Here is a 25,475-nt window from a genome sequence, read left to right as displayed (position 1 = left end):
TCTAATATTTGCACCAACAGTTGACTTCTCACCAAGCTGCTTGCCTATTGTCCTGTAGCCCATCCCAGCCTTGTGCAGGTCTACAATTTTATCCCTGATGTCCTTACACAGCTCTCTAGTCTTGGCCATTGTGGAGAGGTTGGAGTCTGTTTGATTGAGTGTGTGGACAGGTGTCTTTTATACAGGTAACGAGTTCAAACAGGTGCAGTTAATACAGGTAATGAGTGGAGAACAAAGGCTTCTTAAAGAAAAACTAACAGGACTGTGAGAGCCGGAATTCTTACTGGTTGGTAGGTGATCAAATACGTATGTCATGCAATAAAATTACTTAAAAATCATACAATGTGATTTTCTGGATTTTTGTTTTAGATTCCGTCTCTCACAGTTGAAGTGTACCTATGAGAAGAATTACAGACCTCTAAATGCTTTGTAAGTAGGAAAACCTGCAAAATTGGCAGTGTATCAAATACTTGTTCTCCCCACTGTATATATATTAACGTTTTTTCTGTGATCGAATCAACATTATATCAGCCCCTTTTCAATGCAACAAACCAAAGCAGATCTAACTTTTCAAGAAGGAGTCTGTGATTTTGTTGTAGGCAGAGCCAGAGTGAAATTAAGTAGAGTTCTATTGGGGGGGAGGGGCATGAGCGGTCTTTCACCCGAGCAATGCGTGTGCACATTTGTCGAAATTCTTTGCTAGTTAGTGAGTTATTTGCCCAGTTATAGATAGATATAGGTTAGCAAATTGGGAGTTACTGCTTCCTACAAGAGCACAAAACATGTAGGTGAAATTTCAAACTGTCTTCGAACAGCCAGAAAGGTAAAAAGACTTAAAGGGGTAGTGTTGCAGGCTGCACAGACCTGTGACATAGACCTAATTAAACTCAAAACAAGCTATTATGTTCATTTGAAAATATAATAAAATGTGTTTCTTAGGACCTGCCTAAACTAATTAATAATAGATTCATTTTTGAAGGTTTAAATTCAATGGATTAATTCAAATAGAAGACCAACCACATCTGCACATCACTGCTAACACTCATCACCGGCATGTGCACGGAAGGGATAAAAGGCATATGCAGGAATGTGGTAAAGAATGTGGTAAAATGGGCCTGCTTGTAAGTGGTCATATAAACATTGCCCACAATGTTTTACAGGCAAGATTCTGTAAATCCTATGTGAAAAAAGTATGTGTGTGTGTGTGTGTGTGTGTGAGTGGCACAGACAAACACGAGAGGAGTGAAAGCCAGAAAGAGAGAAGAGACACACAGACAGACAGAGACAGAGAAAGATAGAGACCGAGAGAGACAGACAGAGGGACAGACAGAGAGACGGAGACAGAGAGACACACACAGAGGGGGAGAGACAGAGAGACACAGCGGGAGAGCTGTGCCAGCTAGGTTAGCTGGCTAAAGTAGAAATGCTAATTGAGGCTATTTTGCTGCGCTACCAGTCCTTGTCTAAAACAACTCCTTTCATATGAAACAACAGCCTACCTTGTTGGTTGACCATTGTAGCCTTCTCCTCATTTAGTCAATTTAATTCCGCCATTTTAATTCAGCTCTGCATTGATTAGAAATCTCCCACTTTACTTGTTACACATGGAGCCTCAATGTAGCGCCATTTTGATTGACCGACATAACAACAAGCTTCACATGTGAAACGTGTGTAGGCTACCGGTGTGTCTTTATGGGGTGCACTCATAAAAAAAGTCATAAAACTAGGCCTAGGCTATTAAAAACAATGAATACTCTCCCAAGTAATTGCATACTAACGTCCGTTCGGATATTCAAATAACCGTGCCCATCCCTAAAACACACACACAGTCTTCGGATTTTAGAAAAGCACTATAAAAATCCTATGTATTATTATTATTATAATACACTACCGTTCAAAAGTTTGGGGTCCCTTAGAAAAACACTTGTTTTTAAAAGGAAAGCACATTTTTTGTCCCTTAAAATAACATCAAATTGATCAGAAATACAGTGTAGACATTGTTAATGTTGTAAATGACTATCGTAGCTGGAAACTGCACATTTTTTATGGAATATCTACATAGGCGTACAGAGTCCCATTATCAGCAACCATCACTCCTGTGTTCCAATGGCACATTGTGTTAGCTAATTTTATCATTTTAAAATGCTAATTGATCATTAGAAATCCATTTTGCGATTATGTTAGCACAGCTGAAAACTGCTGTGCTTATTAAAGAAGCAATAAAACTGGGCTTATTCTTCATTAAATAGTACCCGCAAAACACCAGTCTCAACGTCAACAGTGAAGAGGCGACTCCGGGACGCTGACCTTCTAGGCAGAGTTCCTCTGTTTAGCGTCTGTGTTCTTTTGCCCATCTTAATATTTTATTTTTATTAGCCAGTTTGAGTTATTTGTTTCTGGCCATTTTGAGCATGTAATCGAACCCACAAATGCTGATGCTCCAGATACTCAACTAGTCCAAAGAAGGCCAGTTGTAATTGCTTCTTTAATCAGCACAACAGTTTTCAGCTGTGCTAACATAATTGCAAAAGGGTTTTATAATGATCAATTAGCCTTGTTAAAATGATAAACTTCGATTAGCTAACACAACGTGCAATTGGAACACAAGAGTGATGGTTGCTGATAAAAGTAGATATCCTATTAAAAATCTGCTGTTTCCAGCTACAATAGTCATTCACAACATTAACACTGTATTTCTGATCAATTTGATGCCATTGTAAAATTGACCCCCAAAAAAGTGCTTTTATTTAAAAAACAAGGACATTTCTAAGTGACCCCAAACTTTTGAACAGTAGTGTACGTGCACACACACTGACCAGCAGGCCGTTGGTGGCGTGGATGGTAATGCAGCGGGAGAAAGAGTGGTGGATGGAAAGGCCGTCCACGTAGGTTGGTTCCCGGTAGCCCCCTCGTCCGTCCACGTCCCCACAGCGGTGGAAGTGGACTGGGTAGCGGCCCTTCTTCTGCTGCCCCATGTTCCTCAACTCCACGTGGGACAGGTGCACCGAGGTAAAATTCCCAAATATCTGAGGAGAAATGGGATAGAGGAGAGAGCGCGAAGAGTACATTTCTCTGTGTATCATATTATGTTTACACACACACAAGTTTGGATACACCTACCAATTCAAGGGTTTTGCTTATATATACTATTTTCAAAATTGTAGAATAATAGAAGACATCAAAACTATGAAATGCCACATTTGGAACTAAAAAAGTATCTTTTTATATTTTAGATTCTTCAAAGTAGCCACCCTTTTCACACTCTTGGCATTCTCTCAAACAGCTTAACCTGGAATGCTTTTCCAACAGTCTTGAAGGAGTTCCCACACATGCTGAGCACTTGTTGGCTGCTTTTCCTTTACTCTGCGGTCCAACTCATCCCAAACCATCTCAATTGGGTTGAGGTGATTGTGGAGGCCAGGTCATCTAATGCAGCACTCCATCACTCTCCTTGGTCAAATAGCCCATAAAAAGCCTGGAGGTGTGTTTTGGGTCATTGTCCTGTTGAAAAACAAATGATTGTCCCACTAAGCGCAAACCAGATGGGAAGGGGTATGACCGCAGAATGATGTGGTAGCCATGCTGGTTAAGTGTGCCTTGAATTCTAAATAAATCACTGACAGTGTCACCAGCAAAGCACCCCCACGCCATCACACCTCCTCCTCCATGCTTCACAGTGGGAACCACATATCCAGAGATCATCCATTCACCTACTCAGCATCTCACAAAGACACGGCTGTTGGAACCAAAAATCTCACATCTCACAAATTTGGGCATTTAGATTATCACTGGTCAATTGGTCCATTGCTCGTGTTTCTTAGCCCAAGCAAGTCTCTTTTTCTTGGTGTCCTTTAGTAGTGTTTTCTTTGCAGCAATTCGACCATGAAGGCCTGATTCACGCAGTCTCCTCTGAACAGTTGATGTTGAGATGTGTATGTTACTTGAACTCTGTGAAGCATTTAGTTGGACTGCCAATTTCTGAGGCTGGTAACTCTAATGAACTTATCCTCTGCAGCAGAGGTAACTCTGGCTCTTCAATTTCTGTGGCGGTCCTCATGAGAGCCAGTTTCATCATAGCACTTGATGGTTTTTGTGACTGCACTTGAAGAAACTTTCAAAGTTCTTGAAATGTTCCGGATTGACTGACCTTCATGTCTTAAAGTAATTATGGACTGTCGTTTCTCTATACTTATTAGAGCTGTTCTCGCCATAATATGGCTATCTTCTGTAGACCACCCCTACCTTTAACAACACAATTGCATTAAGGAAAGAAATTCTACTATTTAACAAGGCACACCTGTTAATTGAAATGGATTCCAGGTGACTACCTCAATTTAGAAAATAGTTTTAAAATATATATTTTTAAAAAACTGGAATGAGTAGGTGTGTCCAAACCTTTGACTGGTACTATTATGATAGTATTGATCTATTGATTGCTATATTTTACAGTTACAATTGACATCTGTTGAAGAATGGAAAAACATGCATGTTATTACAGTTGAAGTCAGAAGTTTACATACACTTAGTTTGGAGTCATTAAAACTGTTTTTTCAACCACTCCACAAATGTATTGTTAACAAACTATAGTTTTGGAAAGTCAGTTAGGACATCTACTTTGTGCATGACACAAGTAATTTTTCCAACAATTGTTTACAGACAGATTATTTCACTTATAACTCACTGTATCACAATTCTAGTGGGTCAGAAGTTTACATACACTAAATTGACTGTGCCTTTAAAAAGCTTGGAAAATTCCAGAAAATTATGTCATGGCTTTAGAAGCTTCTGATAAATTACATCATTTGAGTCAATTGGAGGAATACCTGTGGATGTATTTCAATGCCTACCTTCAAACTCGGTGCCTTTTTACTTGACATCATGGGAAAATCAAAATAAATCAGCCAAGACCTCAGAAAGGCGTGTTCTGTCTCCTAGAGATGAACGTACTTTGGTGCGAAAAGTGCTAATCAATCCCGGAACAACAGCAAAGGATCTTGTGAAGATGCTGGAGGAAACAGGTACAAAAGTATCCATATCCACAGTAAAACGAGTCCTATATCGACATAACCTGAAAGGCCACTCAGCAAGGAAGAAGCCACTGCTCCAAAACCACCATAAAAAAGCCAGACTATGGTTTGCAACCGTGCATGGAGACAAAGAGGGTACTTTTGGAGAAATGTCCTCTGGTCTGATAAAACAAAAATAGAACTGTTCAGCCATATTGACCATTGTTATGTTTGGAGGAAAAAGGGGGATGCTTGCAAGCTGAAGAACACCATCCCAACCGTCAAGCAGGAGGGTGGCAGCATCATGTTGTGGGGGTGCACTTCACAAAATAGATGGTAACATGAGGAAGGAAAATTATGTGGATATATTGAAGCAACATCTCAAGACATCAGTCAGGAAGTTAAAGCTTGGTCGCAAATGGATCTTCCAAATGGACAATGACCCCAAGCATACTTTCAAAGTTGTGGCAAAATGGCTTAAGGACAACAAAGTCAAGGTATTGGAGTGGCCATCACAAAGCCCTGACCTCCATCCTATAGAAATGTTTTGGGCAGAACTGAAAAAGCGTGCGCGAGCAAGGAGGCCTACAAACCTGACTCAGTTACACCAGCTCTGTCAGGAAGAATGGGCCAAAATTCACCCAACTTATTGTGGGAAGCTTGTGGAAGGCTCCCAGAAACATTTGACCCAAGTTAAACAATTTAAAGATAATGCTACCAAATACTAATTGGCTCCTTCTATACTAATATGTAAACTGACCCACTGGGAATGTGATGAAAGAAATAAAAGCTGAAATAAATCATTCTCTCTACTATTATTCTGGCATTTCACATTCACACAAGTGGTGATCCTAACTGACATTCACACAAGTGGTGATCCTAACTGACCTAAGACAGGGACATTTTACTAGGATTAAATGTCAGGAATTGTGAAAAACTGAGTTTAAATGTATTTGGCTATATGTAAACTTATGTAAACCTCTGACTTCAACTGTATGTATTCATCAGAAAAAATTATGTACGTAACACATTATACAGGGCAAATATTTTGCTTATGCAACACGGACAAAGATAATGTGTGTGAGGGAGGAGTGTATGAATAAGGAAGTGTATACGTCAGTCTGAGTTGTGTTAGTGTTCAGCCCGGGGGGGGTTGGATGAAATAAAGAGTACAATACTAAACACAAAACATTAAGAGTAGGGAGAGTTGTTCTCCAGGGCTCTCTCTGAGTGGTGCGTGGGTTGTGTTCATTAGGGCATACAACGGAAAACCAAAAAATTATAATTGCAACCAGAAATGAAAACAGACTGAAACAGTCCCTCCCTGTTTCAGTCTGTTTTATTCCATTTGGTGCCGAATCAACATCTCCCTGCTGTGGCAGATCATGTGTGAATGCAGAATGGCCTCACTCATCAGTGCCTGCTGTATGCTCCAATGACCCTCTGCCACAGCAATATGGGAAGTTTCAACATGATTACACCAGACTGAATGGAATTAAATAAGCAGATGAACTCCGGCTGAAATGCACAGGGCAGGCAGGCCGAAGATTCAACACAGACCCTATACTCACAGTTACACACAGGTACATAAGCACTCAGACACACACCTTAATGTGTCCGCCGTACGTGTCGTGGTCAAAGAACTGGCACCAGTTGTTTCCATAGCAGGCGTTTTCCATCTCCCCATAGATGAGTATGTTCCTGCTGAGCATTGCTACCTCTGCCCGCATGTCCACCCCGTCCACAATCTCCCCCACATGGCCAAACTGGGGCCTCCCTGGGGGTGCGGGGGGTGAAGAAAACACATACTTTTTTTTATAGCATGTACCAGTGTCATATCAGTAAAAGCAACAATTATTTGCTGTATGTAAACACTTAAATATATGTCTAAGGTGTTCATATTAACAACAGTCAGCCAAATATATGATTGCCATGATACAGTAGGTCTGCATATTTAATTGGGCCGGGAGAGTGACTTTAATCCCAAACAGAACAACTTCTGCACCTCTCCTTCTAAACATGAAGTCCAACTCTAAGATAAAGAGTTGAGACTGTCGGTTTGCCATTATTGTCTCCCAATATGAGCAGCCAACTGCTGCCAGTGCCAACCTCATTTGTGTGCACACACACACACACACACACACACACACACACACACACACACACACACACACACACACACACACAAACACATGCTGGAAACTGGTTCTCTGGTAACAAAACCTGCTATTGCTAAAAACACTAATTCAATTCTACGATATACAATCTGACCATGGCGTAATTGCAACCAGTTTTGCTCGCTGGGCTTGTGACACCATGGACAGTTTATAAACAGGACTGGCATCCTCACACACACAGCAGAAAACAGGGGGAAGGAAGGAGGGAGGGAGTGAAATATATAATTCAGCAGCACCATCCCCTGATGGAGAAAAAAACAAGTACTGTCCCCGTCTTTTCCCAAGGGCCATATATAGAAGATGTGAAATGAAAAAAAAAAATGCTCAGAATATAGAAATAATTCTGATTATTTTTATAATCATACAGATATTGGCTCTTAATTTGATCACACAGTGTTGCAGAAAAACTTGTAGCGTAGTCCTGCAATACAGGACATTTTAAACTTGTAGCGTAGTTGAGGTTTAAAAAGGCTGAAGTTTGTAATTTCCAGACTTGACTTTCCCTTACGAAAAAATGTATCAACTACTAGAAAAACGTCCACATAATAATTCACATTTCCTGTTGCTGCAGGATTATTTTCCTGCTGTAGCAAACCGGCTCAAATTAAGATTCTACATCTAAAAAAAATAATAAATCACAGCAGTAATACTCAATATGAGCATTCATGAAAGCGCCCATGAATGTACAAACACCCCTTTCGTTTTCGCTCACCTTGAACTCTGACCTGTCTGCTGGTGCAGCTCGGGCATGGGAGGAGGGTAAACTCCTCTGCCTGATGCATGGAGTAGTCAGTACTGGCAACCACAACCTGGTTCCCAGGTTGCCAAGTGCTTACATCATCTTGCAGGTTCAGGACAACCTGGTCCACAGCATCAACCTGGAAGCCAGATATGGGAAAACCTGGAAGACCAAAGAATAGGTGGTATAAGATCCGTTGCATAAGCGGTTTTCTACTGCATATCAAAGAACTAATGGCAGGAACAGGATCTAGAGTCACGAAAAGTCATATTTAAATCAAAAATGTGCCTTCGGAAAGTATTCAGACACCTTGACTTTTTCCACATTTTGTTACATTACATCCTTATTCTAAAATTCCCCTCATCAATCTACATTGAAATGTTTGCTAATTTATTAAAGATAAAAAAACAAAAATATTACATTTACATAAGTATTCAGACCCTTTACTCAGTACTTTGTTGAAGCACCTTTGGCAGCGATTACAGCCTTGAGTCTCCTTATGACGCTACAAGCTTGGCACACCTGTATTTGGGTTCCTCCCATTCTTCTCTGCAGATCCTCTCAAGCTCTGTCAGGTTGGATGGTGAGCATCGCTGCACAGCTATTTTCTGGTCTCTCCAGAGATGTTCGCTCGGGTTCAAGTCCGGACTCTGGCTGGGCCACAAGGACATTACGAGACTTGTCCCAAAGCCACTCTTGCGTTGTCTTGGCTGTGTGCTTAGGGTTATTGTCCTGTTGGAAGGTGAACCTTAACCTGCTCAGGACCTGAGACTGGGGCGTTCATCAAGGATCTCTCTGTACTTTGCTCCAGTCATCTTTCCCTCGATCCTGACTGGTCTCCCAGTCCCTGCTGCTGAATCCCCCCCCCAACAGCATAATGCTGCCACCACCATGCTTCACCGTAGGGATGGTGCCAGGTTTTCTCCAGACATGACACTTGGCCTTCAGGCCAAAGAGGTGAATCTTGGTTTCATCAGACCAGAGAATCTTGTTTCTGATGGTCTGAGGGTCTTTAGGTGCCTTTTGGCAAACCCCAAGCAGGCTGTCATGTGCCTTTTACTGAGGCTTCAGTCTAGCCACTCTACCATAAAGGTCTGATTGGTGGAGTGCTGCAGAGATGGTTGTCCTTCTGGAAGGTTTCCCCATCTCCACAGAGGTATTCTGGAGCTCTGTCAGAGTGACCATCAGGTTCTTGGTCACCTCCCTGACCAAGGGACTTCTCCCCCCCCCCCGATTGCTCAGTTTGGCCGGGCAACCAGCTCTAGAATGAGTCTTCTTGGTTCCAAACTTCTTCCATTTAAGATTGATGGAGGCCACTGTGTTCTTGGGGACCTTCAACGCTGCAGAAATATTTTGGTACTCTTCGCCAGATCTGTGCCTCGACAGTTCTGTCTTGGGGCTCTACAGACAATTTCTTCGACCTCATTGCTTGATTTTTGCTCTGACATGCACCGTCAACTGTGGAATCTTATATAGACCGGTGTAAAGTTTGTTTGAGGAGGAATAATAGTCTTGGGCTGTTTTTCATGGTTCGGGCTAGGCCCATTAATTCCAGTGAAGGAAAATCTTAACGCTACAGCATACAATGGCATTATAGATGATTCTGTGCTTCCAACTTTGTGGCAACAGTTTGGGGAAGGCCCTTTCTTGTTTCAGCCTGAAAATGCCCATGTGCAAAAAGCGAGGTCCATACAGAAATGGTTGTCGAGATCTGTGTGGAAGAACTTCACTAGCCTGCACATAGCCCTGGCCACATCCCCGTCGAACACCTTTAGGATGACTGCAAGCCAGGCCTAATCGCCCAACATCAATGCCCAACCTCACTAAAGCACTTGCAACCATGTTCCAAGTAGTGGAAAGCCTTTTCAGAAGGGTGGAGGCTGTTATAGCAGCAAAGGGGGACCAACTCCATATTAACGCCCTCATGATTTTCAAATAAAAAATGTAAAAAATATAATTTTATTTGTCACATGCGTCGAATACAACAGGTGAAATACTTATTTACAAGCCCATATCTAACAATGCAGTTGTTAGTGTATTTACTAAAAGAAACTGAAGTAAAAAAATAAAATAAAAATTTAAATAGCTAAATATAGGCACAGGTTAGATAAAGGTAATTGAGGTAATATGTACATGTAGGTAGAGGTAAAGTAACTATGCATAGATAATAAACAGAGCGTAAAAGCAGTGTAAAAACGTGTTGGGAGGGGTCAATACAAATAGTGTGGGTAGCCATTTGATTAGCTGTTAAGGTGTCTTTAGCCTTGGGTGTAGAAGCTGTTTAGAAGCCTCTTGGACCTAGACTTGGCGGTCCAGTACCGCATGCCATGTGGTAGAAGAGAGCACAGTCTATGACTAGGGTGGCTGGAGTCTTTGCCCATTTTTAGGGCCTTCCTCTGACACCGCCTGGTATAGAGGTCCTGGATGGCAAGAAGCTTGGACCCAGTGATGAACTGGGCTGTTCGCACTACCCTCTGTAGTGCCTTGCGGTTGGAGGCCGAGCAGTTGCCATACCAGGCAGTGAGGCTCATACATGCTTGTAAGAAGTTATAAACCATTATACCAGCAGGCTTTAAAAAGTGTGAGCCGAACTGGTTATGACGCACCGTTCTTCCATTCGCTGTAGGCTGTGACAGAGAAGCCGACCCCGTCCACAGTGGTGAAGTTCTGGTGGGCCAGCGCCTTCCCTCCTGTGTCATGGTTCTCATGTTCCCGCACGGCTTCTGAACACGAGCCGTTCCCTCCACCAATCACAGATACCAAGGCCCAGGCCTGCCTATGGACAGAGACACGAGAGAGAGAGATGAGAGAGACATGAGAGACACGAGAGACATGAGAGACGAGAGAGAGAGAGACACACGAGAGAGAGGGAGATGAGAGAGACAGACACGAGAGAAAGACAGAGAGAGAGAAAGACACACAAGAGAGAGAGAGACGAGAGAGAGAGTGACACGAGAGACACGAGAGAGAGAGAGACAGAGAGACACAAGAGAGAGAGATAGACAGAGAGACACAAGAGAGAGAGGAGAGAGAGACGAGAGAGAGACGAGAGAGAGACACACGAGAGACGAGAGAGAGTGACACGAGAGACACGAGAGAGAGACACAAGAGAGAGAGAGAGACGAGAGAGACGAGAGAGAGAGAGACACGAGAGAGATACAGAGAGACACGAGAGAAAGAGAGAGAGAGAGAGAGAGTATAATACTATGGCTTGAGCCTTTGTATTGTCTTATAACAAGGTTTATTGTTATGCTATGTCTCTCCATACATAAAATTATAAGGATGACTGACTATAAGAAATTATAAGTGGGTTATACATACTCATGACAAATCTTACAACGCATAACTGCATCATAATGTATTATACGCGTTTAAAAAGTGTGTCCAAGCCCAGTGTGACAGAGCTGGCCTCACCCTGTGCACATCTAGAGGTTAAAAGAATCACTGGACTGATACAAATGGTCAAAATTCAATCAATTATACCCTACAACTCATCCAGAACGCCGCAGCCCGTCTGGTGTTCAACCTTCCCAAGTTCTCTCACGTCACCCCGCTCCTCCGCTCTCTCCACTGGCTTCCAGTTGAAGCTCGCATCCGCTACAAGACCATGGTGCTTTACGGAGCTGTGAGGGGATGCACCTCAGTACCTCCAGGCTCTGATCAGGCCCTACACCCAAACAAGGGCACTGCGTTCATCCACCTCTGGCCTGCTCACCTCCCTACCACTGAGGAAAAGGGAGCCCAGTCAAAACTGTTCGCTGCTCTGGCCCCCAATGGTGGAACAAACTCCCTCACGACGCCAGGACAGCGGAGTCAATCACCACCTTCCGGAGACACCTGAAACCCCACCTCTTTCAGGAATACCTAGGATAGGATAAAGTAATCCTTCTCACCCCCCTTAAAAGATTTAGATGCACTATTGTAAAGTGGCTGTTCCACTGGATGTCTTAAGGTGAACGCACCAATTTGTAAGTCGCTCTGGATAAGAGCGTCTGCTAAATGACTTAAATGTAAATGTAAATACCAGCATGCTTCAAGTATAGTGTTAGAGACCCATTTCGCTAAGGAGGAAGCCTCTTTACAGATGCCCCATCTTTAGCTTTTGACACAACCAAAAAGGGAAGAACGCGTTTAAAAAGTGTGTCCAAGCCCAGTGTGACAGAGCTGGCCTCACCCTGTGCACATCTAGAGGTTAAAAGAATCACTGGACTGATACAAATGGTCAAAATTCAAGAGGTTCAAATACAGACCACGCAAAAAGGTTATTAAAGCAACAAAATACTTTCTGCAGAGCAAATAGCATCACTACAAGCCTATTTATACTTGATCTGGCAATGTGATCCGGGGGCTCCGTACAGAGGGTGTGATGCAATTGCAAAGCCTCCGAACGCCAAATCAAGCTCTGTACCGCATCGCCGTGTGCCTCCCAAATGTTTTAACAATGCGATGGACTCCATATAGCTCCGCCTTGACGGTAGGTGGAAGCGGTACGTCCTGAATAAACACAAACTCACTTCCTTGACAACAGCTCTGCGAAGCACAAGAGGTACGAATGCCCTAACTTCTGAAAAGGCCGCATCGCAGTAAATGCTGTAAGGTCAATAAAGACGTCGGAATGACCGTTTAAATAATCAAATTGGCTTCACCTCTTCCAAGCATTTTTTCCCCCACTGTTGAAACAGACCACCTTTCAAGACACAAAAAAACAATTAAGGTGTGGCCAATTACTATGTGATTCCAACACACCTGAACACACTACAATTGACAAAACAAAACTACTGACTAATGAGGATGAAGTTGAGCGTAAATATATACATACAGATGAAGTCAGAGGCTTACATACACCTTAGCCAAATACATTTAAAAACTTTGTTTTGTTACAATTGCTGACATTTAATCCTAGTAAAAATTCCCTGCCTTAGTCAGTTAGGATCACCACTTTATTTTAAGAATGTGAAATGTCAGAATAATTGTAGAGAGAATGATTTATTTCAGCTTTTATTTCTTTCATCACATTCTCAGTGGGTCAGAAGTTTACATATACTCAATTAGTATTTGGTAGCATTACCTTTCAATTGTTTAACTTGGGTCAAAAGTTTTGGGAATTCTTACTAGAATTAAATGTCAGTAATTGTAAAAAAAAAACTAAGTTTAAAGGTATTTGGCTTCTACACGCTTCCCACAATAAGTTGGGTGAATTTTGGCCCATTCCTCCTGACAGAGCTGGTGTAACTGAGTCAGGTTTGTAGACCTCCTTGCTCGCACACGCTTTTTCAGTTCTGCCCACAAATGTTCTATAGGATTGAGGTCAGGGCTTTGTGATGGCCACTCCAATATCTTGACTTTGTTTTCCTTAATCCATTTTGCCACAACTTTGGAAGTATGCTTGGGGTCATTGTCCATTTGGAAGACCCATTTGCGATCAAGCTTTAACTTCCTGACTGATGTATTGAGATGTTGCTTTAATATATCCAAACATTTCCTGCTTCATGATGCCATCTATTTTGTGAAGTGCACCAGTCCCTCCTGCAGCAAAGAACCCCCACAACATGATGCTGCCATCCCTGTGCTTCACGGTTGGGATGGTGTTCTTTGGCTTGAAAGCCTACCCATTTTTCGTCCAAACATAACGATGGCCAAACAGTTATATTTTTCCCCTGGTGTTTATACTTGAGTACTATTATTTGTACAGATGAACGTGGTACCTTCAGGCATTTGAAAATTGCCCCAAAGGATGAACCAGACTTGTGGAGGTCTACAATTGTTTTTCTGAGGTCTTTTCTGATTTATTTGGATTTTTCCATGATGTCAAGCGAAGAGGCACTGAGTATGAAGGTAGGCCTTGAAATACATCTACAGGTACACTTCCAATTGACTCAAATTATGGCAATTGGCCTATCAGAAGCTTCTAAAGCCATGACATCATTTTCTGGAATTTTCCAAGCTGTTTAAAAGGGACAGTCAACATAGTGTATGTAAACTTCTGACCCACTAGAATTGTGATATAGTGAATTATGAGTTAAATAATCTGTCTGTAAACAGTTGTTGGAAAAATTACTTGTGTCATGCACAAAGTAGATGTCCTAACTGACTTGCCAAAACTATAGTTTGTTAACAAGACATTTATGGAGTTGTTGAAAAATGAGTTTTAATGACTCCAACCTAAGTGTATGTAAACTTCCGACTTCAACTGTATATGGACTGGTTTGAATTATGAAACAGTTTTGGGCCTAATTAACACAAGTACCAAAATCACACATTTAAAATGTATAAGTAAAGATGCATTGAATGCCATAAAATGCCATCTTCACACCCAGGCACAATGTCAGTTCACCACACTGCGGTTTCATCAGTCGCCCGCCATCGATGGCTCATCCCTCGCTGATCAGTAACCAACCATCGGCCAGGTCTTTCCCCAGGAGGCTTGGCACTTTTCGCTCTACTTGTTGTTTGGCAGTGAGTGAGTGGAACCAAGCCTTCCCTGGCATTCCTGGTTTCACACACACACACACAAAACAAGCTGATTTAAGAATTTTACAGCTCAGTTCAGAAGTTACTACTGCTGCTACTGCTCATAAATGTTGCCAGGGCCATTTTTAATAATACTAACTAATACTGATGGTACAAATGTCACTGTAGGCATAGCTCCTTCTACTGTAGCTACAATGCCTTCACAAAGCAATTTAAGTCTTGTAGATTTTCAAGCTGATTTAAGTCAAAACTATAACTAGGCCACTCAGGAACATTCAATGTTGTCTTGGTAAGCAACTCCAATGTATATTTTGCCTAGTGTTTTAGGTTATTGTACTGCTGAAATGTGAATTTGTCTCCCAGTGTCTGTTGGAAAGCAGACTGAACCAGGTTTCCCTCTAGGATTTTGCTTAGCTCTATTCAGTTTCTTCCTTAGTCTTGCTAATGACAAGCATATTCATAACATGATGCAGCCACCACCATGCTTGAAAATATAAAGAGTGGTACTCAGTGATGTGTTATTTTGGGGGCAAATCCAACACATTGTATTCAGGACATGAAGTTAATTTCTTTGACACATTTTTTGCAGTTTTACATTAGTGCCTTATTGCAAACATGATGCAAGTTTAGGAATATATGTATTTTGTACAGGCTTCCTTCTTTTCACTCTGTCATTTAGGTTAGTATTGTGGAGTAACTACAATGTTGTTGATCCATCAGTTTTCACCTATCACAGCCATTAAACTCAGTTTAAAGTATGGACACATTTTTCTATTTTGTAGAATTTGTGAAGACATCAAAACTATGAAATAACACACATGGAATTATGTAGTAACCAAAAAAAGTGTTCAAATCAAAATATATTTTATATTTGAGATTCTTCAAAGTAGCCACCCTTTGCCTTGATGACAGCTTTGCACACTCTTGGCATTCTATCAACCAGCTTCATGAGGCAGTCACCTGGAATGCATTTCAATTAACAGGTGTGTCTTGTTAAAAGTTCATTTATGTAATTTCTGTCCTTCTTAATGCGTGTGAGCCAATCAGTTGTGTTGTGAAAAGGTAGGAGTGGTATACAGAAGATGGTCTTTTACCAAATAGGGCTAAGTCAATATTATGGCAAGAACAGCTCAAATAAGCCAAAGAGAAATGAAAGTCCATTAATTTAAGACATGTTTAACACTTTTTTGGTTACTACATGATTCTGTGTGTTATTTCATAGTTTTAAATGGCTTCACTATTATTACATACAGGCTTTCACCAAATTGACAGAAATGCTATGATTTTTATTTCATGGGGTGGATTATCCCTTTATGTCGTTATTTTCAACCACTGCGTAACCTTTTCAAGCGTGGTAATCTTTTCAGGCGTGGTAAACGTTTAAACTATTTCCCCTTGCATTACTGTATAGATTTTAGCCTCACATCTAAAGAGGCACTCCACACAATGACGTCTGGAAGAAGGCCTGACTGTCAGCTCTCTGTGGAGGCTGATCCTAACGACACAATCACGGGCCAACACGCCACTCAGCAGATCAAAGAGCCCCTTTACCCGCTGAAATAAAAACAAGAACCATCTGTGAAAGCACCCTGCCCTCCCAGCAGCCATTAGTCAGTGTGTGTGTGTCTGTATGCATGCATGCCAGTGAGAGAAACTGCATGTTTGTTGTTTTTGTTTTTTTAAATCCCAGAACATCCTTAATTGCCCGACACACTTCACACACTTTAACAGGCTCTTTCTTTAGGCCAGCAATGGCCCTGTGGACAATAGATGAGGTCACGATACTACTGTCCATCAGAGCTCGGTCCTCTCAGATTAGGTAAATGACACGTGGCCAGGACGCACCAGGCAGGGGCGGACAAAGGGCTTTTAAAAACGGACAAACCATTTGATGTGGGTCTGACAGGGGTAGGGAAGGGCAATGGACATTACTGTCACTCTATGCAGTGGGTGTGTTTGATCATTGATAGTGGATGTGTTGGCTTAAAGTGGATTGTTGCTGTTCGTTTCAGAGGCTCACCTGCAGGATCCTGGGGGGGGGGTGTCAGATGATGCATGAATGCCCATAGACAAAGTACAAGTGTGTGTGAGTCAGGGTTTCCATTAAGGAAAGGTAGCGCCGGACAACGTGACTGGGAAGATTTGAATTTATCGGCAATTTGAGAAATTTACCAGACCCATATGCATTGGGAGTGTAACCCATTAGGGCAACCACCCACGGTGCTCAGAATGACAGAAATCACATTTAGATTACGGTAATTAATCTTAAACAGAACATGCAACTCCTGTAGTGAAGCAGACAATAAAACATCATTTTATAACAGCGCACCTGATGCGAGCGGAATTTGACATATTTGAAAATCAGAAATGAGAAATTCTCGGAGGAAACGTTGTTTGCAGAGTTCACAACCTGCTACACTTGTGAGAAACAAATTGATTTATTTCATAACCATAATTTACAAGTTGTCAACTGTTTAATTGACTTTTGTTTGGAGTGCTCCATGTGAGAAATGAGCATGGGTATGGTTTCTCAGTCTTGTTCATGTTGAGGGAGCGTGCGTGCCTCAGCACACATAGAAGTAGCCTGCTGCGCGCAAATGTAGGAATGTGCCCATTTGGGGATGTTTGATTTCTGACCACATCCAGCATTAATAAGCTGAGCTTCTCAGTATTTATTTATTATTTACAGCCATTGCTCACAGTAGGCCTACTCGAAAAAATCTTTGCAACAATCTCCCATTCAATAATCACCAAGCCTCAGTGTGAAAGATCAAATACAATCAACAAAAATATAAAAAGTAACATGCAACAATTTCTAAGATTTTACTGAGTTATAGTTCATGAAAGAAAATCAGTCAATTGAAATAAATTCATTAGGCCCTAATCTATGGATTTCACATGACTGGGAATACAGATATGCATCTGTTGGTCACAGATACCACAGTTTCATCAGCTGTCTGGTTGGCTGGTCTTAGTCGATCCCGCAGGTGAAGAAGCCGGATGTGGAAGTCCCGGGGCTGGCGTGGTTACACGTGGTCTACGGCTGTGAGGCCATTCAGATGTACTGCCATATTCTCTGAAATGATGCTGGAGGCAGCTTAATGGTATATCAAATCAAAGTTTATATGTCACGTGCGCCGAATACAACAGGTGTAAACCTTACAGTGAAATGCTTACTTACAGGCTCTAACTAATGGTGCCAAAAAAAGGTGTGTGTGTGTGTGTGTAGGTAAGTAAAGAAATAAAACAACTGTAGAAAGACATTTGAAAAAAAGAGTAGCAAAGCTATATACAGACAGCTGTTAGTCAGGCTTATTGAGTTAATATGTAAATGTAGGTATCGTTAAAGTGATTGTGCATATATGACGAACAGAGAGTAGCAGAAGCGCAAAAGAGGGGTTGGTGGGTGGTGGACACAATGCAGATAGCCCGTTTAGCCAATGTGCGGGAGCACTGGTTGGTCAGGCCAATTGAGGTAGTATGTACATGAATGTATAGTTAAAGTGACAGCATATAAGATAAACAGAAAGTAGCAGCAGTGTAAAAGAGGGGTTGGGGGGGGAGCTCAATGCAAATAGTCCGGGTAACCATTTGGTTACGGACTATAACAGGAGTCTTATGGCTTGGGGGTAAAAACTGTTGAGAAGCCTTTTTGTCCTAGACTTGGCACTCCGGTACCGCTTGCCATGCGGTAGTAGAGAGAACAGTCTATGACTGGGGTGTCTGGGGTCTTTGTCCATTTTTAGGGCCTTCCTCTGACACCGCCTGGTGTAGAGGTCCTGGATGGCAGGCAGCTTAGCCCCAGTGATGTACTGGGCCGTACGCACTACCCTCTGAAGTGCCTTGCGGTCAGAGGCCGAGCAATTGCCGTACCGGGCAGTGACACAACCGGTCAGGATGCTCTCGAAGAAGCAGCTGCAGAACCTTTTGAGGATCTCAGGACCCATGCCAAATCTATTTAGTTTCCTGAGGGGGAATAGGCTTTGTCGTGCCCTCTTCACAACTGTCTTGGTGTGTTTGGACCAATCTAGTTTGTTGTTGATGTGGACACCAAGGAATTTGAAGCTCTCAACGTGCTCCACTACAGCCCTGTCGATGAGAATGGGGACGTGCTCGGTGCTCCATTTCCTGTAGTCTACAATTATCTCCTTAGTCTTGGTTACATTACGGGATAGGTTGTTATTCTGGCACCACCCTGCCAGGTCTCTGACCTCCTCCCTATAGGCTGTCTCGTCGTTGTTGGTGATCAGGCCTACCACTGTTGTGTCGTCTGCAAACTTAATGATGGTGTTGGAGTCACGCCTGGCCATGCAGTCGTGGGTGAACAGGGAGTAAAGGGGGGGACTGAGCACGCACCCCTGAGGAGCTCCAGTGTTGAGGATCAGCGTGGCAGATGTGTTGCTACCTACCCTCACCACCTGGGGGCGGCCTGTCAGGAAGTCCAAGATCCAGTTGCAGAGGGAGGTGTTTAGTCCCAGGATCCATAGCTTAATTATGAGCTTTGAGGGTACTATGATGAACGCTGAGCTGTAGTCAATGAACAGCATTCTCACATAGGTGTTCCTATCCAGGTGGGAAAGGGCAGTGTGGAGTGCAATAGAGATTGCATCATCTGTGGATCTGTTTGGGTGGTATGCAAATTGGAGTGGGTCTAGTGTTTCTGGGTTAATGGTGTTGATGTGAGCCATTACCAGCCTTTCAAAGCACTTCATGGGTACGGACGTGAGAGTTACAGGTCTGTAGTCATTTAGGCAGGTTGCCTTTGTGTTCTTGGGCACAGGGACTATGATGGTCTGCTTGAAGCATGTTGGTATTACAGACTCAATCAGGGACATGTTGAAAATGTCAGTGAAGACACCTGACACCTGGTCAGCACATGCCCGGAGCACACGTCCTGGTAAGCCGTCTGGCCCCGCAGCCTTGTGTATATTGACCTGTTTAAAGGTCTTACTCACGTCGGCTACGGAGAGCGTGATTGCACAGTCATCTGGAACAGCTGATGCTCTCATGCATGCCTCAGTGATTTAGCTCGTCTGGTAGGCTTGTGTCACGGCTGTGCTTCCCTTTGTAGTCTGTAATAGTTTACAAGCCCTGCCACATCCGACGAGCGTCGGAGCCGGTGTAGTATGATTCAATCTTAGCCCTGTATTGACGCTTTGCCTGTTTGATGGTTCGTCGCAGGGTATAGCGGGATTTCTTGTAAGCTTCCGGGTTAGAGTCCCGCACCTTGAAAGCGGCAGCTCTACCCTTTAGCTCAGTGCGAATGTTGCCTGTAATCCATGGCTTTTGGTTGGGGTATGTACGTACAGTCACTGTGGGGACGAAGTCCTCAATGCACTTATTGATAAAGCCAGTCACTGATGTGGTGTATTCCTCAATGCCATCGGAAGAATCCCAGAACATGTTCCAGTCTGTGATAGCAAAGCAGTCCTGTAGTTTAGCATCTGCTTCATCTGACCATTTTTTATAGACCGAGTCACTGGTGCTTCCTGCTTTCATTTTTGCTTGTAAGCAGGAATCAGGAGGATAGAGTTGTGGTCGGATTTAACAGATGGAGGGCGAGGGAGAGCTTTGTACGCGTCTCTGTGTGTGGAGTACAGGTGATCTAGAATTTCTTTCCCTCTGGTTGGACATTTAACATGTTGATAGAGATTTGGTAGAACTTATTTAAGTTTCATTTAAGCATTAAAGTCTCCGGCCACTAGGAGCGCCGCCTCTGAGGTGAGTGGTTTCCGGTTTGCTTATTTCCTTATACAGCTGACTGAGTGCAGTCTTAGTGCCAGCAACTGTCTATGGTGGTAAATAAACAGCCACAAAAAAGTATAGCTGAGAACTCTCTAGGCAAGTAGTGTGGCCTGCAGTTTATCACAATATACTCAACTTCAGGCGAGCAAAATCTAGAGACGTCCTTAGATTTCGTGCACCAGTTGTTGTTTACAAATATGCACAGACCGCACCCCTCGTCTTACCGGAGTGTGCTGTTCTATCCTGCCGGTGCAGAGTGTATCCTTCTAGCTGAATATCCATGTCTTCATTCAGCCACGATTCCGTGAAGCATAGGATATTACCGTTTTTTATGTCCCGTTGGTAGGATATTCGTGATCTTATCTCGTCGAGTTTATTGTCCAATGATTGCATGTTGGCGAGTAATATTGACGGTAACGGCAGCTTTCCTAGTGGTCTTCTGTGGGTCCGGACGAGGCATCTGGCTCTTCGTCGCTTCCTTTTGCGAATGATTGGGAGGTCTGCCCTGTGGGTTGTTTGGAGAATACTGTGTGAGTCCTGCTTGCTGCTGTGGTTGTTGTTTAAGAAATCTTTGTCTAATCCTAGGTGAGTGATCGCTGTCCTGATATCCAGAAGCTCTTTTCTGCCGTAAGATACGGTTGCAGAAAAATAATTGACAACTATCGCGAAAAACCCCCACATAATAGCACAATTGGTTAGGAGACCGTAAAACGGCGGACATCTCCTTCGGCGCCATCTTGCTGGTATAGAAATTAACATTAAATTATCTAGCAACAGCTTTGGTGGACATTCCTGTAGTCAGCATGCCAATTGCATACTCCCACATTGTGCTGTGTGACAAAACCACACATTTTAGAATGGCCTTTTATTGTCCTCAGCACAAGGTGCACCTGTGTAATTATCATGCTGTTTAATCAGCTTCTTGATATGCCACACCGGTCAGGTGGATAGATTATCTTGGTAAAGAAGAAATACTCACTAGCAGGGATGCAAGCAAATGTGTGCACAACATTTTAGAGCAATAAGCTTTTTGTGCATATGGAACATTTCTGGTATCTTTTACTTCAGCTCATAAAACATGGGACCAACACTTTACATCTTGCATTTATATTATTGTTCAGTGTATCATCATCAGATGATCCCATTTATCCAGTGGAGACCTAATAAAATACCTTTCCCTCCAACAGCTGTCTGTCCTGAGCTCACTGGCGCTGGAAGCTCGGAGGGCCTGGAATAGGCTAGTTGAGACAATGTTTCAAGTTAGTTCGAGACAGCTTCCAGATGGATCCAGTTGATTGATTTGATACTGTTGCACTTCCCTAGTGATAGCTCAAGTCAAGAAGCATTGAAAACTGAGGCAGACAGGCTGAAGAGAGATGTGATTGGAAAAAAACAGAATTTATCAGTATATTTTCTACTGTTTTTATTTGTAGGCTTTATGTATTTTTATTTAGTTGACAATGGAAGTTTTTAGGCTAAAGGCTGCATTGGCCATCTGAGTTCCATGAGCTCATTTAGGTTATTTATACAAGCTCCCGATTGGTGCAGCGGTCTAAGGCACTGCATCTCAGTGCTAGAAGTATCACAACAGACCTTGGTTTGATTCCAGGCTGTATCACAACTGGCCGTGATTGGGAGTCCCACGGCGTCTGGGTTTGACCGGGGTAAGCCATCATTGTAAATAACAATTTGTTCTTAACGGACTTCACTAGTGAAATTAAAAATAAATGTAGCTGCCAATGATCACTCGTTTTATATTTTTAGCACGGTTTTTATGATTAACCACATGAGAATGATTTTGATCAATTAAGACATTAAAATGAAACTGTTCCATGGAAATGTGAAAATGAAAATCATAACTGGCACGCAGATAGGTAGACATGGTAGAATAAATTGTATGTTTCCCCAATCTTGAACTCTTGCACCGCCTATAATGTTTTTAGAAAATAATTGCCTCCATGTTTCTATGGTCAGATTTTCAGGCAAAGTAAGGCATGCCTAATAATAGGAAGTAAATCATTCAGGTTTCAAACCATTAAGTATGTTTTCAAAATGCAAACTGCCTCCAGCTCACATTGTAAAGTGGTGGGTGAGGCGGTGATCGCCAGCCGACCGTTGTTTTTTTTCTCGGTCAATTTGGCAGGGAACAACTTTATTCTTCGGCTTTTCACACACACACACACACACACGGTCAAAAGCCGGCAATTACCAGCTAACGAAAACCCTGGTGTGTGTGTGTGCAAGCTTGCGTGTGAGAATAGTCTGATGTGCGTGTGTGCAATAACTCAATTCGCCCTTGCACTCCTTTGGCAAAGGGTATAAACACTGTCAAATACCCTGAACCCTGCTAGCTAGCTCACACACACACACATGCATGCTACACACAAACAAAATCAGTGTGCAATCAGGAAGCATAACAGACCCTGTTTATGGTGCCTGGGCAGTGCGACTGATTTGTGATCAGTTCATGAAAGCGTCACGCTGTGGGTTTGATTGATTTGGCGCTGGGGACCAAAGTGTTGCCACTTTGGTGTGAAACGTGACTAATTTACACTTACCTAAGGGAATTGTTTAAGGGCATTGCATAGATTTTTAATTAGGTAAGCGCATACTGAAGGAGTTTTACGGTAGTTTTAAGGCATGTACGGCAAAGTCTCTGGTTACTATGAAGACGCAGTGTTGCCAACTTAGTGACTTTGTCGCTAGATTTAGCAAGTTTAATACTCCACCTGTGAGTTTTATTGGTAATTGGCAATCTTTTGCCTGCATCTAGCTGATCTAGGCAGATATCATTAGTCCAAAAGCTGCAAATGAATTTCTATTGGATAAATTCAGTTAATGTTTATCTCTGTTTAGTTCAGTTTGCTTCCGTTTAAGAAAAGGGGTTTATTAAAAAGATTTAAAATGATCACATGCAAACACAGTTCACTTTCATAGCAGCCACATTCAAACAGCATGATCCTTTTGATCGTTGTATTCCTTCTGGCAGCCGTTTAGCAGTTATACTGACGGGCCACAGTGGCAAAACATTTATCAAAGCAAAAGCTTACCTTGACTTGGAAGAGGTCCAGTGTTGGATAGCCATAGCCAGCTAGCCAACATAGCATCCCTCTTTGTTTGAGCCGGGTGTTTGACTAGGCTAAACTAGCAAGCTGCATTCGCTAGCTGTAAAAGTTAGAAAAAAAATACAACGAAATATAGCTCTCCCTCTCGCTTCTCCTTCATTTTTGAAGATATTAATTTGTTCAAAACTGTTCCAACTATTGTCTCGCTCGCTTTGAGTCAATTACTCACCACATGTTATGGACTGGGGTGCTAGCTAGCTGTAGCTTATGCTTTCAGTACTAGATTCATTCTCTGATCCTTTGATTGGGTGGACAACATGTCAGTTCATGCTGCAAGAACTCTGATAGGTTGGAGGACATCGTCCGGAAGTTGCATAGACTTACAGAGTAATTATGACAAAGGGGTGACAACCACGAGTCTGCTAGGTTCTGTATTGAAGTCAATATACCCAGAGGACGGAAACTAGCTGGTCCCCCGGCTTAACCTTGGTGCTACCCTACAAAGTGTTGTTGTGGCCTTCTTTCCAAAACAGTGTGTTTTATATTGAATATATTTAGAATAGTTTTATCCAAAAAGGTTAACTTTAATGTTTCACTGTTTTTTATGAAATGTCCTTCCTCCTCTGAGAAGCCTCCACTGGTGTGTACCTGTCACTTGCGCCACTTCCCCCCCCTCTCGGTCCTCTCCCAGCTGCAGCAGCAAGTGAGGTGAATTTATAAAATTGGTTCCTTGTCAAATTACACAACAGCTCGCCAAGGCATAAATCATAGTAAAAATGATTTAAAAAATATTTTATAAATATTTTATAAAATAAGTTACCGTACTCTGATTATTGAATCAGTTCCTTTTTGTTCTCCTTCACGATTTTGTTTTGCTTTGGAGAATTGATCATGGCCTGAGCGACTGGGGGACAGCATAAAAATATTATTAGTTTTTTTAATGGGAATGCGCAAATTAACATTATGTCACCACTACGTCGTAGTGGACTTCTAGCGACAAATGGAGCATCCAACCTCTACTTTCCTTGAAAAATACTTGGCAACACCGTGGAGACGACCTGATTCACTGAACTTCTCCTCAGAGGTCGTATAAGCGGCGCGGCCCACGCTTGGATTGCGTCCTACCTGACAGGTCGCTCCTACCAGGTGGCGTGGCGAGAATCTGTCTCCTCACCACGCGCTCTCACCACTGGCGTCCCCCAGGGCTCTGTTCTAGGCCCTCTCCTATTCTCGCTATACACCAAGTCACTTGGCTCTGTCATAACCTCACATGGTCTCTCCTATCATTGCTATGCAGACGACACACAATTAATCTTCTCCTTTCCCCCTTCTGATGACCAGGTGGCGAATCGCATCTCTGCATGTCTGGCAGACATATCAGTGTGGATGACGGATCACCACCTCAAGCTGAACCTCGGCAAGACGGAGCTGCTCTTCCTCCCGGGGAAGGACTGCCCGTTCCATGATCTCGCCATCACGGTTGACAACTCCATTGTGTCCTCCTCCCAGAGCGCCAAGAACCTTGGCGTGATCCTGGACAACACCCTGTCGTTCTCAACTAACATCAAGGCGGTGGCCCGTTCTTGTAGGTTCATGCTCTACAACATCCGCAGAGTACGACCCTGCCTCACACAGGAAGCAGCGCAGGTCCTAATCCAGGCACTTGTCATCTCCCGTCTGGATTACTGCAACTCGCTGTTGGCTGGGCTCCCTGCCTGTGCCATTAAACCCCTACAACTCATCCAGAACGCCGCAGCCCGTCTGGTGTTCAACCTTCCCAAGTTCTATCACGTCACCCCGCTCCTCCGCTCTCTCCACTGGCTTCCAGTTGAAGCTCGCATCCGCTACAAGACCATGGTGCTTGCCTACGGAGCTTTCAGTACCTCCAGGCTCTGATCAGGCCCTACACCCAAACAAGGGCACTGCGTTCATCCACCTCTGGCCTGCTCGCCTCCCTACCACTGAGGAAGTACAGTTCCCGCAGCCCAGTCAAAACTGTTCGCTGCTCTGGCCCCCAATGGTGGAACAAACTCCCTCTCACGCCAGGACAGCGGAGTCAATCACCACCTTCCGGAGACACCTGAAACCCCACCTCTTTCAGGAATACCTAGGATAGGATAAAGTAATCCTTCTCAACCCCCCTTAAAAAGATTTAGATGCACTATTGTAAAGTGGCTGTTCCACTGGATGTCTTAAAGGTGAACGCACCAATTTGTAAGTCGCTCTGGATAAGAGCGTCTGCTAAATGACTTAAATGTAAATGTATATATTT

The 25,475-nt window shown here is 43.0% G+C and overlaps 1 protein-coding gene across 1 annotated transcript in view; it reads right to left on the bottom strand.

Annotated features, from left to right (window-relative positions):
• cemip2 (cell migration inducing hyaluronidase 2) overlaps positions 1-25,475 on the bottom strand; it is an 80,191-nt gene that overhangs the window by 46,083 nt on the left and 8,633 nt on the right. The window contains exons 5-8 of the mRNA XM_029677628.2: positions 10,529-10,698; positions 7,896-8,084; positions 6,614-6,783; positions 2,817-3,026 (exon numbers count right to left, since the gene is read on the bottom strand). Of these exons, the coding sequence (XP_029533488.1) occupies positions 2,817-3,026; positions 6,614-6,783; positions 7,896-8,084; positions 10,529-10,698 (739 nt within the window). The remainder of the gene's footprint in view (positions 1-2,816; positions 3,027-6,613; positions 6,784-7,895; positions 8,085-10,528; positions 10,699-25,475) is intronic.

Source organism: Oncorhynchus nerka, linkage group LG13 (assembly GCF_034236695.1).
Source record: "Oncorhynchus nerka isolate Pitt River linkage group LG13, Oner_Uvic_2.0, whole genome shotgun sequence".
Lineage (NCBI taxonomy): Eukaryota > Metazoa > Chordata > Actinopteri > Salmoniformes > Salmonidae > Oncorhynchus > Oncorhynchus nerka.
This window is presented reverse-complemented; position numbering and strand designations above follow the sequence as displayed.